Source organism: Bombina bombina, chromosome 6 (assembly GCF_027579735.1).
Source record: "Bombina bombina isolate aBomBom1 chromosome 6, aBomBom1.pri, whole genome shotgun sequence".
NCBI classification, from domain to species: Eukaryota; Metazoa; Chordata; class Amphibia; order Anura; family Bombinatoridae; genus Bombina; species Bombina bombina.
The window spans coordinates 1,077,287,965-1,077,302,445 of record NC_069504.1 but is presented as its reverse complement, the minus strand read 5'-3'; the positions used below and the strand labels follow the sequence as shown (position 1 = coordinate 1,077,302,445).

The 14,481-nt window shown below is 38.1% G+C and overlaps 1 protein-coding gene across 1 annotated transcript in view; it reads right to left on the bottom strand.

Annotated features, from left to right (window-relative positions):
• AGBL3 (AGBL carboxypeptidase 3) overlaps positions 1-13,912 on the bottom strand; it is a 323,892-nt gene extending 309,980 nt beyond the window's left edge. The window contains exons 1-2 of the mRNA XM_053719686.1: positions 13,798-13,912; positions 4,336-4,467 (exon numbers count right to left, since the gene is read on the bottom strand). Coding sequence (XP_053575661.1) covers positions 4,336-4,467; positions 13,798-13,912 — 247 coding nt within the window. The remainder of the gene's footprint in view (positions 1-4,335; positions 4,468-13,797) is intronic.
• Between the last annotated feature and the right edge of the window lie 569 nt (positions 13,913-14,481).

Below are 14,481 nucleotides of genomic sequence, written 5' to 3'. Positions count from 1 at the left end.
AGTTTTATTAAAAATGTTTTATTCTTATCTTCTGATACCAGCTTTTTAAAAACTATAGTCACTGTGCAAGAATCGTATAAGCCACATTTAGTAACTGGTTCACTGTTCAAAAACTGTTAATCCGATAAATGGGTTTGATAAAGTGATACCAGTTTGCCAATCTCTGGTTTTATGTCACTTAGTGGGAGTCTTAAATCTTCATAGTCAGAGATCTGGAGTTGATTTTTTTTTGGTTGGAATAAAGTTGTACTACTGCACCAATAAATAAACTTGATAGAAAGTGTATTCTATTTACCAAAGTGTTATATAAGTGTGCACCATCAGATCATTTCCGATTACAGAAGACTTAAAAATAGATGATTGACTGCATACAAAGCTACTCAGACAAGCACAAAAGGCCTTTACTGTGTTTCCTGCTGCTACACAATGATTCTAAACAGTGTTAATGCTAATAATTCATGCCAATGTATAGCACTGACAAAACAAAGAATGCAATTCTACAGTACAAGTGGCGGCAATTTATTGTAGTGAGGCTGATAAATCTGAACTATAATAGAAGAAAAAGTCTTGAAGGGAAAGAATAGTAAAACGTCAAATTCAAAGCAAGCTAGTTTGTTTGCTTTATGCATCTAGTATAGATCACAACAAATTATACTTGTCGGGCCCCCTAGCATCCTCTTTCCACTAGTGCCTACATGGTAATTCAAGTGCCCCCCCCTTCTACCTCTTATGCCGATCAGTGCCCCCCTCAGTAATTCCACCCCCTCCCAGGGGGCATTACCACGCACTTTGGGAACCACTGAAATAAAACATTAAAGGAACAGTCTACTCCAGAATTGTTATTGTTTAAAAAGATAGAGAATCCCTTTATTATCCATTCCCAAGTTTTGCATAACCAACACTATTATATTAATACACTTTTTACCTTTGTGATTAACTTGTATCTAAGCCTCTGCAGACTGCCCCCTTATCTCAGTTCCTTTGACAGACTTGCATTTTGGCAGTCACAGGAGTGAGCACAATGTTACCCAAATGGCACACATGAACTAGCACTTTCTATCTTTGAAAAACTGTCAAAATGTACTGAGATAAGAGGTATTCTTCAAGGGCTTAGAAATTAGCATGAGTCTACCTAGGTTTAGCTTTCAACAAAGAATACCAAGAGTACAAAGAACATTTGATCATAAAATTAAATTGGAAAGTTGTTTAAAATTGCATGCCTTATCTGCATCATGAATGTTTAATTTTGACTACACTGTCCCTTTAATAAAACAATAATAAGCTGTGAAAAAAGTAGAGCGCTAGAAGTAAACTTTTCAGGAAGCACTCGTATTACAAGATGAAAGTAAAAAGTTAACGCTAATGCTCTATCCCGATGCACGCAAAAAGCTGAAGTTAGAATGTTGAGCGTAAAAACCTGTTCCCACATAGAAGTCAATAGAGCCATAATAGTGGGGGGAAAACGAAACACCCTACTCACGCGCTAACCCGAACATATTCTCAAGTGTGTTAACCTGACAATATGAAAATATGAATATATACTGTATATATATATATATATATATATATATATATATATATATATACATACATACACACACACATATGATTATATATATATATATAGATATTTACAGATATAAATAGGAATATCTATTTAGAAATACTTAGAACATATTCTGCTATGTGCATAACATTGGAATGTAAAATACTTACAATAAAAACATAGTTAAAACCTTTATTAAATATAAATATTGCATAAATATGCTTCTTCATGTTCTGCTCTACTTGTCTGCAAAGATTGTATGAGTATAACTGTACTTTGTAATGTATTTTCGATTTGTTTTGCGACACTTTTTAGTTTCACAGAACAGTTAACCAGAGCTCTGAGGTTGCGGTAATCATTCTAGTATAAATCGCGATTGTGCTCACACTTTTGCAGTTACTTTCAACTTGTAATACGTGCAATTGAACTTTTGCGCAATGAATGCGAAACCTCTATCGCTCACGCACAAACAATAGCGCACCACTCGTAACCTGGCCCTTTATAATTAGATAGCATTTTTTATTGGCTACTGTATCTCTTCCTGATGCACGGTCTGCAGCAGGTACATTTAGGGGTCTATCTATCAAGCTCCGTATGAAGCTAAACAGCAATTATGAAGCAGCGGTCTAAAGACCGCTGCTCCATAACCTGTCCGCCTGCTCTGAGCTGGCGGACAGACATCGCCACAATTCAACCCGATCGGGTTGATTGACACCCCCTGCTGGCGGCGGCGTTGCACCAGCAGCTCTTGTGAGCTGCTGGTGCAATGCTGAATACGGAGAGCGTATTGCTCTCTGTATTCAGCGAGGTCTGGCGGACCTGATTCGCAGTGTCGGATCAGGTCCGCCAGACTTTGATAAATAGAGGCCTTAGCCAGTTGCTCAAAGGTCACTTTGGCTTAAATATTGCATTTCTCTATTCTTTGTCTTAAAGGGACATAATACTCACATGCTAAATCACTTGAAACTGATGCAGTATAACTGTAAAAAGCTGACAGGAAAATATCACCTGAGCATCTCTATGTAAAAAAGGAAGATATTTTACCTCACAATCTCCTCAGCTCAGCAGAGTAAGTTCTGTGTAAAAAGTTATACTCAGCTGCTCCCAGCTGCAGGTAAAAAAAAATTAAAAAATGAAGAAATGAACAGCAGCCAATCAGCATCAGCAGTGCTGAGGTCATGAACTCTTACTGTGATCTCATGAGATTTCACTTAACTCTCATGAGATTTCATAGTAAGCTTCCTTTACCTGATTGGTGAAATAATATGAGAGTGCACGATGCTAGTCCCTTCAGATGTCCCAGGACAAACACACTAAAATGCTGCTTAGAAATCCTTTACAATGGGAGGTGGCTACTGAGGAACTTTTGAGGTAAAATATCTTTCTTTTTTACATAGAGATGTTCAGGTGATATTTTCTAGTCAGCTTTTTACAGCTATGCTGCATCACTTTCAAGTGTTTAAACATTTGGGTATTATGGCCCTTTAAGAATTCTTAATAACTCATGTCATTAAAGTGTCACATTCTGATATGCTAAAGTGTATAATAGCTATTGCAGAGAAATGGCATAGCAGCTTAGAAACTGAGTACATCTGGCTCTTAACACAAAAGGGAACTGTCACCAAGAACACAACATTATACAAACCAATGTTGTGATTATAAATTTGAAATATTCTGAACACTGATTCTAAATAACAAACTAATAATTTAGTGTAGCAAAGATGAGATACTCAGGAATCCTAAAACAGCTCTAAACTGAGAAAATATTTGACAAAAGTGTGTGGAGGAAGGGACCATTTTTCTTTCTGTGTCATTCTCAACTTCTTTCTTCCAAAGCAATTAGAGCTGTAAAACAAAGGCCGGAGAAGCTATTTGGAGCCCTTTTTTTAGGCGTAAACACAAAACGGGTTGTCATACCACCCTTGTCGTTAGATAAGATTTTAGCATAGTATACTGTAATTATAGCAGTGCTATGTTTTATTTCTTCACTTACTAAAACTGAGCTTGGGTTCTTTAGCTATGCAAACATACACATTCCACATACTGGTGACAATAATAATCCCTTTTCTAGGAGTATCCAATTACTATATGAAACTGCAGGAAATAAGAATCCAGTTCTCTTTTCTGCTTGCAAAATCAAAACATTACATAGTTATTTGTAATTAACCTGTCTGTACAGGCCTCGTTTCAGTTGCCAATACTACCTAGAATACTGTGAAAAAGCCACATATTGTAAAAAGTGATCACAAAATGAATGAGCAATCAGGTGCTATAAAGGAGGGCTTAAAGGGACACTGAACCCACATTTTTTCTTTCGTGATTCAGATAGAGCATGCAATTTTAAACAACTTTCTAATTTACTCCTATTATCAATTTTTCTTTGTTCTCTTGCATTCTTTATTTGAAAAAGAAGGCATCTAAGCTATTTTTTGGTTCAGAACCATGGAAAGCACTTGTTTATTGGTAGGTGAATTTACCCACCAATCAGCAAGAACATAGTGTGTTCACCAAAAATGGGCCGGCATCTAAACTTACATTCTTGCATTTCAAATAAAGATAGAAAGAGAATGAAAAGAATTTGATAATAGAAGTAAATTAGAAAGTTGCTTAAAATTGAATGCTCTATCTGAATCACAATAGAAAAAAATTGGGTTCAGTGTCCCTTTAATTGATTGTAAATCCAAGCGTCTAACAAACTCTAGGATTAACCATAGCTAAAAAATAAACATTAATTTCTGTCATCATTTCCTAAAAAACAATGTTAAACTCAACCTATCTGTATTGCTTACTCAGTGGCTCAGGCCGCACACGGCACAGTGCTTGCTCCAATGAGGTGACGTTTCCACCTCTAGACCAGTAGCCGTGCTGGGATGTCAGTTGAATCCCAAACTGGTCGCCCATAACTGAAAACGCCATCAGCTCTAATGCAATCAGTATGATGTAAAGGTAGTTTATAGAAAACTATTAGACACAGTTTTACTCTATGTGTATTTGTTTTATTCCAGTGTTTTTTTAACTGAACATTTGTCTTTGAAGAAGTGCAGCCTTGTGGAATTTTTATCATTTTAGACAAATTTTGTAATTTGATGTCAAATATGTATTGGTTCTTTATAATATTTTTGCTATACTTCAAGGCACATATATTTGATTGGCACAAGCAACTGTCTCCAGCTGCACATGTTCACACTGATATTACGTTGTTTGGGGCATATAAAAGTGAGATAAAACCCAAAATATTTATTTCATAATTCAGATAGAGCATATCATTTAAAAAAACCTTCCAATTTACTTCTATTATACAATTTTCTTTGTTTTCATGTTAACCTTTGTTGAAAAGCAGGAAGTTAAGTTCAGGAGGAGTGTGCACGTGTCTGCAGCCCTATATTGCAGCAGTTTTGCAACAATGTTATACCTTATCAAGAGCATTTTTTCTGTCATGTAGTGCTTCATGCATATGCACACTACCTACCTAGGTATCTCTTCAACAAAGAATAACATAAGAAAGAAGCAAATTTGATAATAGGAGTAAATTGGAAACTTTTTAAAATTTGTATTTTTTATCTAAATTCTGAGAGAACATTTTTAGGTTTCATGTCCCTTTAAAGGGACACTAACCCCAAGTTTTTTTTTATTCATGATTCAGATAGAGCATGCAATTTTAAGCAACTTTTTAATTTACGCCTATTATCAATTTTTCTTCGTTCTCTTGCTATCTTTATTTAAAAAGCAGGAATGTGATGTGTAGGAGCCGGCCCATTTTTTGTTCAGAACCTGGGTAATGCTTGCTTATTGGTGGGCAAATATAAGCCTCCAATAAGCAAGAGCTATCCATGGTGCTGAACCTAAAATGGACTGGCTGCTAAGATTTATATTCCTGCTTTTAAAATAAAGATAGCAAGAGAACAAAGAAAAAATGATAATAGGAGTAAATTAGAAAGTTGCTTAAAATGTCATTCTCTATCTGAATCATGAAAGAAAACAATTGGGTTTAGTGTCCCTTTAAAGGGTTCAGTGTCCCTTTAACTTTTTTGCCCTCATGGAGAAATAATTATGTAGACACCCATGCTTATAAGCCTAGCATTACTAAGGCCTGACCGTGTGGTAAAGCTGGAGGGACTTTACAAAGTTTGCTTTGCATACAATCACATCAGCAGAACATACAAATAGCAACCCATGCTAAATATCTGATTGCATATTCCCAGTGGGTGTGATTTTACTAAAATGAGAACCAGATTATTATTGTTGATTACAATTTTATGTTTCACAGTAGGTGTGTTTTGAAGGGACATTAAATAAAAGAATCAGCATTATTGAAAGAAAATGTGCAAATTGTAGTTTGGTATTATTGATGATTATAATTTGTGTTCTGTACTTTACTTCATTTCTGTGTAATAAAGGCTATTCAAAAATAGATGAAAAAAAATATAAGAAAAATAATCCAGTTTAAAAAGTAGTGAATACACAGGATACATTGTATGGCACTATTTTCTATATCTTGGAAAAGGACATTAAATGAAAAAAATATATATCATTCATATAAAAGCCATATTAAAACTGGCATGTAAAGTCTAGCTTACAAGTGAAGCACTATCATTTGTGCACGAGCGATATCGGGTTTTCGTGGCCGTATGCGCACAAGTTAAATTTTGATCGTATTACAAATCTAAAATAAATGCAAATCCGTGAGCATAATTGCGATTTACACTAGAATGATTACCGCGTCTTTAGAGCTCTGGTTATCTGTTACGCGAGTCACAGGGGTCAAAAAACATATACAAAATACATTTAAAAGTACAAACACTCATAATAACACCATGTATTAGAAAATATTTACAAAAACAAATTGCACAAACAAGTTATAAGGGCTCAAAGACATGAGATCTCAGGTGTTAGGGGAAAAAAAGTATTGCAAAGGGCTTTAACATAGATAGACATACATACATATATATACGTGTCTAAATATGTATTTATATATATGTGTGTGTGTGTTTATATGTGTGTACAGATGTATTTATGTGTATATATTTATATGTGTATATATGTATTTACAGACATACTGTATATGCACATAAAAACACGTAAATACATATGTACACACATGTACACACATGTACACATATATATATATATATATATATATATATATATATATATATATATATATATATATATATATATGTGCATTGTAGCCATTTGCAGTCAAGTAGATAAAAACATGACAGATCATAGTTATGCAATATTCATATAGTGTTATACTGTGTATATAATGTGAATATTTGATATTACAATGTTCTGCACATAGAAGAATAAGCTCTATGTATTTTTAAATATATATTTATATTATATATCTGTATATATCTCTACCTATAATCATGTATGTATGTCTATAGATATTTATATATTATTAACATTTATTTGTATAGCACCGCCAAATTCCGTAGCGCTGGGTACAATGAAAAGGTTTGATGATAAAATACAAAACATAACAAAACTAAATAAATCTAGTACAGGAGGAAGAGGGCCCTGCTCCATGCGATTTTGCGAGAGCACAAACGTTTTACTTTCAACTCGTGATACGAGTCCAAGCGCAAAAAACTGTTTTAACGCTCAAACAAGAGTGCAAACTACTACTCCACTCGTAATCTAGCCCTAAATGTGTTACATATATTAATAAAGGAAGAAAAGGTTAAAGTAATGGTAAATACTATTGGCTAGATTACAAGTGGCGCTCTACCTGTTGTGTGTGAGCAATAGCTTTTTTTTTGCGCAACGGAAAGATTGCTCATACTGTATTATAATTTTAAAGTGAACGCGTCTGTGAGAGCGCAATTGCATTTTACGCTCATCGGGTTAACGCAACTGAAAACCTTGCATAGAGGATAGTGCGTTAAAAAAAAAAGTTGCACTAAACAGAACATAAATGTACTGAAAACTACAGTTACACCATCTATATTAATAGAACTATTTAAAAAAGCTATAAATGTTGCTATCTTTTTAATTAAAAAACATAAAATTATGCTTACCAGATAATTTCCTTTCCTTCTGTACAGGGAGAGTCCACAGCTGCATTCATTACTTGTGGGAATACTGAACCTGGCCACCAGGAGGAGGCAAAGACACCCCAGTCAAAGGCCCAAACATCTCCCCCACTTCCCTCATCCCCAGTCATTCTGCCGAGGAACCAGGAACAGTAGGAGAAATATCAGGGTGAAAAAAGGTGCCAGAAGAACAAGATAAAATGTAGGGCCACCCAACGGAGAACACGGGCAGGAGCTGTGGACTCTACCTGTACAGAAGGAAAGGATATGATCTAGTAAGCATAATTTATGTTTTCCTTCTTAATACAGGGAGAGTCTACAGCTGCATTCATTAATTGTAGGAAAATTATACCCAAGCTACATAGGACAATGAATGCTAACAGGAAGGCAAAAAGAAAGGCGGCCCCCATCTAAAGGCACCACAGCCAGCAAACCCTTTCTCCCAAAGGCTGCTTCACCGAAGCAAAAAACTCAATAAAATTTTGAAATGAATGTAAGGAAGGCCAAATAGTCCGCACACCAAAAGGAACCATATAGGCCTTATCTTAGAGGCCCAAGAGGACGCCACTGCTTGAAAAGACTGAGCCGTAAACCTCCAAGGAGGCTAGCATCCTGCTGAGTCATGACCCAAGCGGAAGATACTCCTCAACTGAAAAAGATAAGGAAGACTAAGAGCCCTCTGACCCTTACGCTTCTCAGATAGATAATAAACAGAGAAAACTGTCTATTCTTACATAGCCTGAAGAAAGATCCTTAAGGCACTACTCCACATCAAGTAGAAAACTATCCTTCGCAAAGAAGGAATAGGAGATAAAAATGTACACAAAACTTCAGCTAAAAATGCGATTTGACACAACCTTAGGAGAAATCCTAATTAAGTCCGCAGAACAGCCTACTATCGTGGAACACCCAAAAAGGAGGGACACAAAGCAAGGCCGTAACTCAGGGACTTCTGCTCGCAGAAGTAAGAAAAGACGTAGAAGGACTCTAAGATAATGACCTAGAGACAACATCATGCATGGGTACAAAGGTAGCCCGATGCAAGACTATAAAGTCCAAACCCCAAAAAGGAGCATCCAAACTACACACCTAGCTGGCCACAGTCAGAGTTCTAGTAAAAAAAAAACTGTACGTCCAGAAACTCAATGAGCCTCTGAAGCTGGACAAAAAAAATCAGACAGGGCCAACACTGTCTCAACAAGTAACAAAGCTAAAAGGCCCTCCTCCAGATCATCCTGGAGGAAAGAAAGAGTCCTTGCAGGCCCTGTAGAGTGCCAGGACAAACCACGTACTTCCCGGCCGAAGGGGTCCTCCACACCAGAGATAGATGACAAGGGACCAGCTACACACTTCAAGGAGAGGACCACAACCTCTCAGAATATCTGTCTCATCAGCTAAGACTAAGACATCTCTCAACCCGTTGAACAAAGATTTGAGAAAGTAAAAAGAGATCCTGTTCCAGCAGATCCCTGCAATAAGGGCAAACTTCATGGAGGCCAAACAACGAAAACGGGAATCACGATTTATGTGGCCTTGACTGAGCTGTCAGAATCACTGACGCCTATCCCTGCTAGATTCAAGCCACCACTCAAGGCAAGAGTGATATGGCAGAGAAAGGGAAAAAGGTAATGAACCTTCAAGGCACTGCTAATGTATGCATTAGCTCTACCTGAAGATCCTGAACCACAACCCATAATGGGTAGACTGGAATAAAGACGGGCATCCAAAGATTCTCCTTCGACGTCCCCTTCCAGTTGCAATTCAGCTAACAAAAAGATAACTCTAGATAAAATCCATCCCAAAGAGGGTCGCTGATGGTGAGCCGCAGTGGGCCTCTGCCCACCACCAAACTCGAAATGCTACCCCCCAAAGCTAGGGAGACTCTCGACCTCCAAAGGAGATCCAAGCCAGCAAAAGTAAGACCGACTAGATCCCTACATCCAGTAGACTAAAGCCTTAGACCAGAAAGGATTTGCCATAAGATCCAACATATCAATGGGAGGAAAACCTCCAGAGATCCTGGCCCCTTTAGGCATGCCCTCACCAACCTGATGGGCTGCGACCGAAAACCAAAACTGCCCCTGGAGATAAGAAAAATGTCCCACAGGGGGAGGTCTTGACAAGGACATGAGAGAACTATTCTCTCAACCAGTAGTCCAAGAAAAGCTGCAAAGACAGATTTGAAACATCTCCACTGCACTGCCTCAACCTACATTGAACCTCGGATGGGATGAGGCCTGGCAAGAGAAATGAAGTCCAAAAAGGGCCCACAAGCTAAGTCCTCACCCCCCCAACACCGAGCTAGCGATGGACTGAGGCAGGTCTAAAAGGCACAACCTGAAGGGGCTAACCTTAAGGTAAAGTCTACCTGGCTAGGAAGGCTAAATTAATATCCAGGGATCCAACCTGGTGCCTTCACCAGAGAAACTCTGGTCTAGATCCATCTCTGAGGATCGAAGAAGACAGAAAAAATCCCTACAATTCTTCTATCAGACGGTACTACGGTAAATCAACCAGCATCATCAAGCCACAGGAAACTGTTACTGTAATCAGGTCACTACCCAATAAGCCCCAGATCCCAAACTTAGGATCAGAATCGAGATTACTGGGAGAGACGGTCTATAGGAACTGGATAATACCACCAGAGGAAGAAAAAAAGGAAAGATATCCTGCTCGACGGTGAACCTGCAGTGTTTCCAAACAAAACCCGGAAGAGAGAACTTATATTCTACCCAAAAAGGAGACAAATCAAGCTCTGCTTGAGTACCCTGGAATCCAAATAGGACGGGAGACCCCTCCCTATACTGGACTATGAAACAAACAGTATAATGAAAATAGTCTCACACTGCAAAGGTACTCTAAAAGACACCTGAAATAAACTTCTCTCTCTCTGCCGAAAGACAAGGCAAAAGAAGAAAAACTGCCCAGAAATGCAGGACATGTAGCCTAGCTCCAGTCTCTAGGACCCCTGGAACCAATATGATCCAGAATCAAACGCCCATACAAGATAGAACCTAAAACAGGTCCTTTCTTTATCAAGGTTATATGGACCTGCGCAGTCTGGGCCGGAAAAGCTAGAACCAACTCCTTTTCTCGAGAAGAAGGAAAGAGTACACGTAACCGACATATCTGTCAGTGCCATTCGAGGGCTAAACCGAAAATTCTTAAATTCCAGCTTCTCCTAGAAGATTGCGAACAATCCATGACGTAAATCTGACTCGAAAATGTTGAGGGAACCATCACCTCGAACTGAATCGAGATGTATAGGTTCCTCCAGAAATATTGACAATCAAAGTTGTCAGCTTCTAACATCCCATATTACGAAACGTTTTCCAAAAAAGAGTTTCTACAACAACCTAGAGCTCTTAAATGGAGAGCCTACCATAGAATTGTTATTGTTTTAAAAGATAGATAATCCCTTTATTACCCATTCCCCAGTTTTGCATAACCAACACAGTTATATTAATATACTTTTTACCTATGTGATTACCTTGTATCTAGGAACCTTCTTCTAGCCCCCTGATCACATGACTGTGACTGTTTATTATCTATTGTCTTAAATTTAGCATTGTTTTGTGCTAAATCTTAAAGGACCAGTCAACACATTAGATTTGCATAATCAACAAATGCAAGATAACAAGATAATGCAATAGCACTTAGTCTGAACTTCTGAGTAGTAGATTTTTTTATAACAAATTTCAAAGTTATGTCTATTTCCACTCCCCTTGTACCATGTGATAGCAATCAGCCAATCACAAATGCATACATGTACAGTCTGTGATTTCTTGCACATGCTCAGTAGGAGCTGGTGACTCAAAACTTGTAAATATAAAAGACTGTGCACACTTTTTTTAATGGAAGTAAATTGGAAAGTTATTTAAAATTACATGCTGTATCTGAATCATGAAAATTTAATTTAACCTGAGTGTCCCTTTAAATAACCCCCTGTGCCTGAACACAGTGTTATCTATATGGCCCACGTGTACTTTGTCTCTTTGTGTTGATAAGAGGCAGCCCTCAAAGGTTTAGAAATTAGCATATGAGCCTACCTATGTTTAGTTTAAGAAAAAAAAGCAAATTTGATGATAAAAGTAAATTGGAAAGTTAATTAAAATTAAAAGTCCTATCTGAATAATGAAAGTTTAATTTATACTAGACTGTCCCTATAAAAGAAAATAGGCAAGAGCACAAAAAGTGATAGCCGAGAAGGAATGTGCAAAAAAACAGGTCCTGCCTGTCCCACAACACAAACTCCCCTGTAGAGCTCTGGATTGGGATTCTAAAAATAAAAAAAAAATGTGCAGACAAGAAAAGAATAGGAACTCCATCCTTCTCTACTCGTTTAATAAAGATCACTATCTGACTCAGAGGACAGAGATTCGACTGACGGATCAGTACTAGGAGTCTCTAACATCGCCAAAACTTCTCTCAAAAGCAAGCGCAGGCGTGCCTTTATAAATCTAAATGCTAAATCCTCTTCAGTCAGAGGAATCAAATCAACAAACTCCGACCCTAGAGGTCCTACCTCTGAAGCCTCAGAGGGAACCCAATCCCCAGATGACTGCTCTGATACAATCCTCAATTTACACGACATACCCTGGGCAGGAGTGCATGGATTAACCCTTCGCTTGCACGTAGCAGGAAGAGGCAAAATCGATAAGGACGTAGAAATGGCCATGCGGAACTGCGCAGTAACCTCTGGTGGAAAAAAGTCCCTTTCAGGCAAAGGAGCAGCTGTACCTGGGGAAACTGCATGTGTAGGAACAGAAGATTCTATCGAACACACCTCACGGGACAAGGAATCCTCAGAGGAGGATGGCTCATTGATCTCTAACATCTCAACATTGGTTGATGAGAACACCCTGTTGCGGCATACGGAACATAATTGAGAGGGCTGAACTACCTGAGCCTCCTCACAATATACACAGGTATCAAATTCAGTATTAGAGGGACCCCCCTCTAAATTATCAGAATCCTCCATAATTCGTCTAATTATAGAAAAAAACAACTGGCACCTTATACCCCCAATGGCTGTGGCACTCACCACCTATGACCCAGACAGATAGAGAAAATCGCTCCATGCTGCAGACACACGGTCAGGAATAGGAAATGGGGAAAAAACGCGACCATTCCCGGTCACCCAGTGCCTCATGCAGGACTGCCCCAGCTTAATAAAACTCAATATAAATAAAAATAAATAACCTGTATGTTCCGTATCAGCCCTGAGCCCAAACGTTTTACACACAAAGCAGTCAAAATCACATAACAAACATGATTAAACAACCACACTGTTCAATAATCCCCCTCAGGGGATATTAACCCTTGATTCCATACAGATGAAAGGAGTCCCACTGTGACCCTGTCTTCTATTGTTAACATATGTATAAAAATGAAACAATCTTACCGGAATCTATGCCGTGGAACAGAAACACGGTCCTTCAAGTTTGACAGATTGTAGCAGCGCTTCTGACATGGACTTGAGTGAAGTAAAGCAGGCAGCGAAACTCGTCAACGCTGATTCCTTAGGAGTTGTTAATATGAGTCTGGATGGTTTCTCAGAAAGACTCTCTCTGCATCTCTAACTTTCATCAATGCTCTCACTAAGAGGCTGACAAGACAACTTAAAACTCCAGTCCCATCTCGAAGGGTACCCTCCATAAGGAACTACTCTGAAATCTTCTGACACTTCTCTGCCAACCTCCTGTGAAGAAAGGCAAAGAATGACTGGGGGATGTGGGGGAGGTGTTTGGGCCTTTGGCTGGGGTGTCTTTGCCTCCTCCTGGTGGCCTGGTTCAGTATTCCTACAAGTAATGAATGCAGCTGTGGACTTTCACTGTATCAAGAAGCAAATGTTATATTGTATCTACATTCACGCATTCACTTGCAGTTTATTATTACTTTTTGGATTCTCATTTTTTATGGAACAAGTTCCGGTATCTACCAGGGGGAACAGTCTGCCATGCAATATCAGTAACTGTTTAGGTGCAACTTTTTTGTAAGTGCATTTGATTCCACGCCATCTCTTTATAAAGTTCTAGCTGTGCTGGGCTTTGTGTCTTTGCGGTTTCCCCCTGTAGGAGTGGGGATTTGCTGCATATCGAGTTCCTGCTTTACCCAGTTGCAGTTTGCTGGACAACTGAGAAGCTCCAGCATGCATATCAAGCACCTATGAGGTGCTGTTCACTTGTGAGTTGCCCTTTTTTGTATATTTACCTTTACGTGCAAAAACTGTACTAGGCCACTCTGGCGCCTTTGTGTTGCTGTATTTCAGATCATCATCACCAAAGAAGTTCACCACTCTTACGACAAAGAGCAGCCTAAGCCACATTAGTCCCTGGCAAACTCTCACTGTGTATCACTGTGTATTACTGAATTTTGGACATCATTATTTTGTTATTATCACATACTTATCAATTGTTGTTGCATTTTATTGTCACAATTTATCACATAGAGAGTGCCTCCTATTGGGATTGTATTGTGTCTAGGTTTCCCAGATTATCTTTTAAAAGGTATATGACAAGGTGTTTGACTGCAAAGGGCTATATGGTATATATACATACATACATATTCAAGTCTAAATATGTGTATGTATGTATGTATGTATGTATGTATATATATATATATATATATATATATATATATATATATTTGAAATGATCACACCCACAATCAGCTCCAATCACTTAAACTGTTACATATCTGATCAATGTATTATTGTGGTTATATTTCATTGCTTTTATAATAAGGATTGAGTATTATAATGTATCAATAGTTTTGATACATTTTACTTACAATGTATAATATCCATCATTAGTCTTTACTATAGTATTATCTTACTGAACCTCACGTGATGTGGTCACATGGTGAGGTGACGATCACATGATCAGAGGATGTATC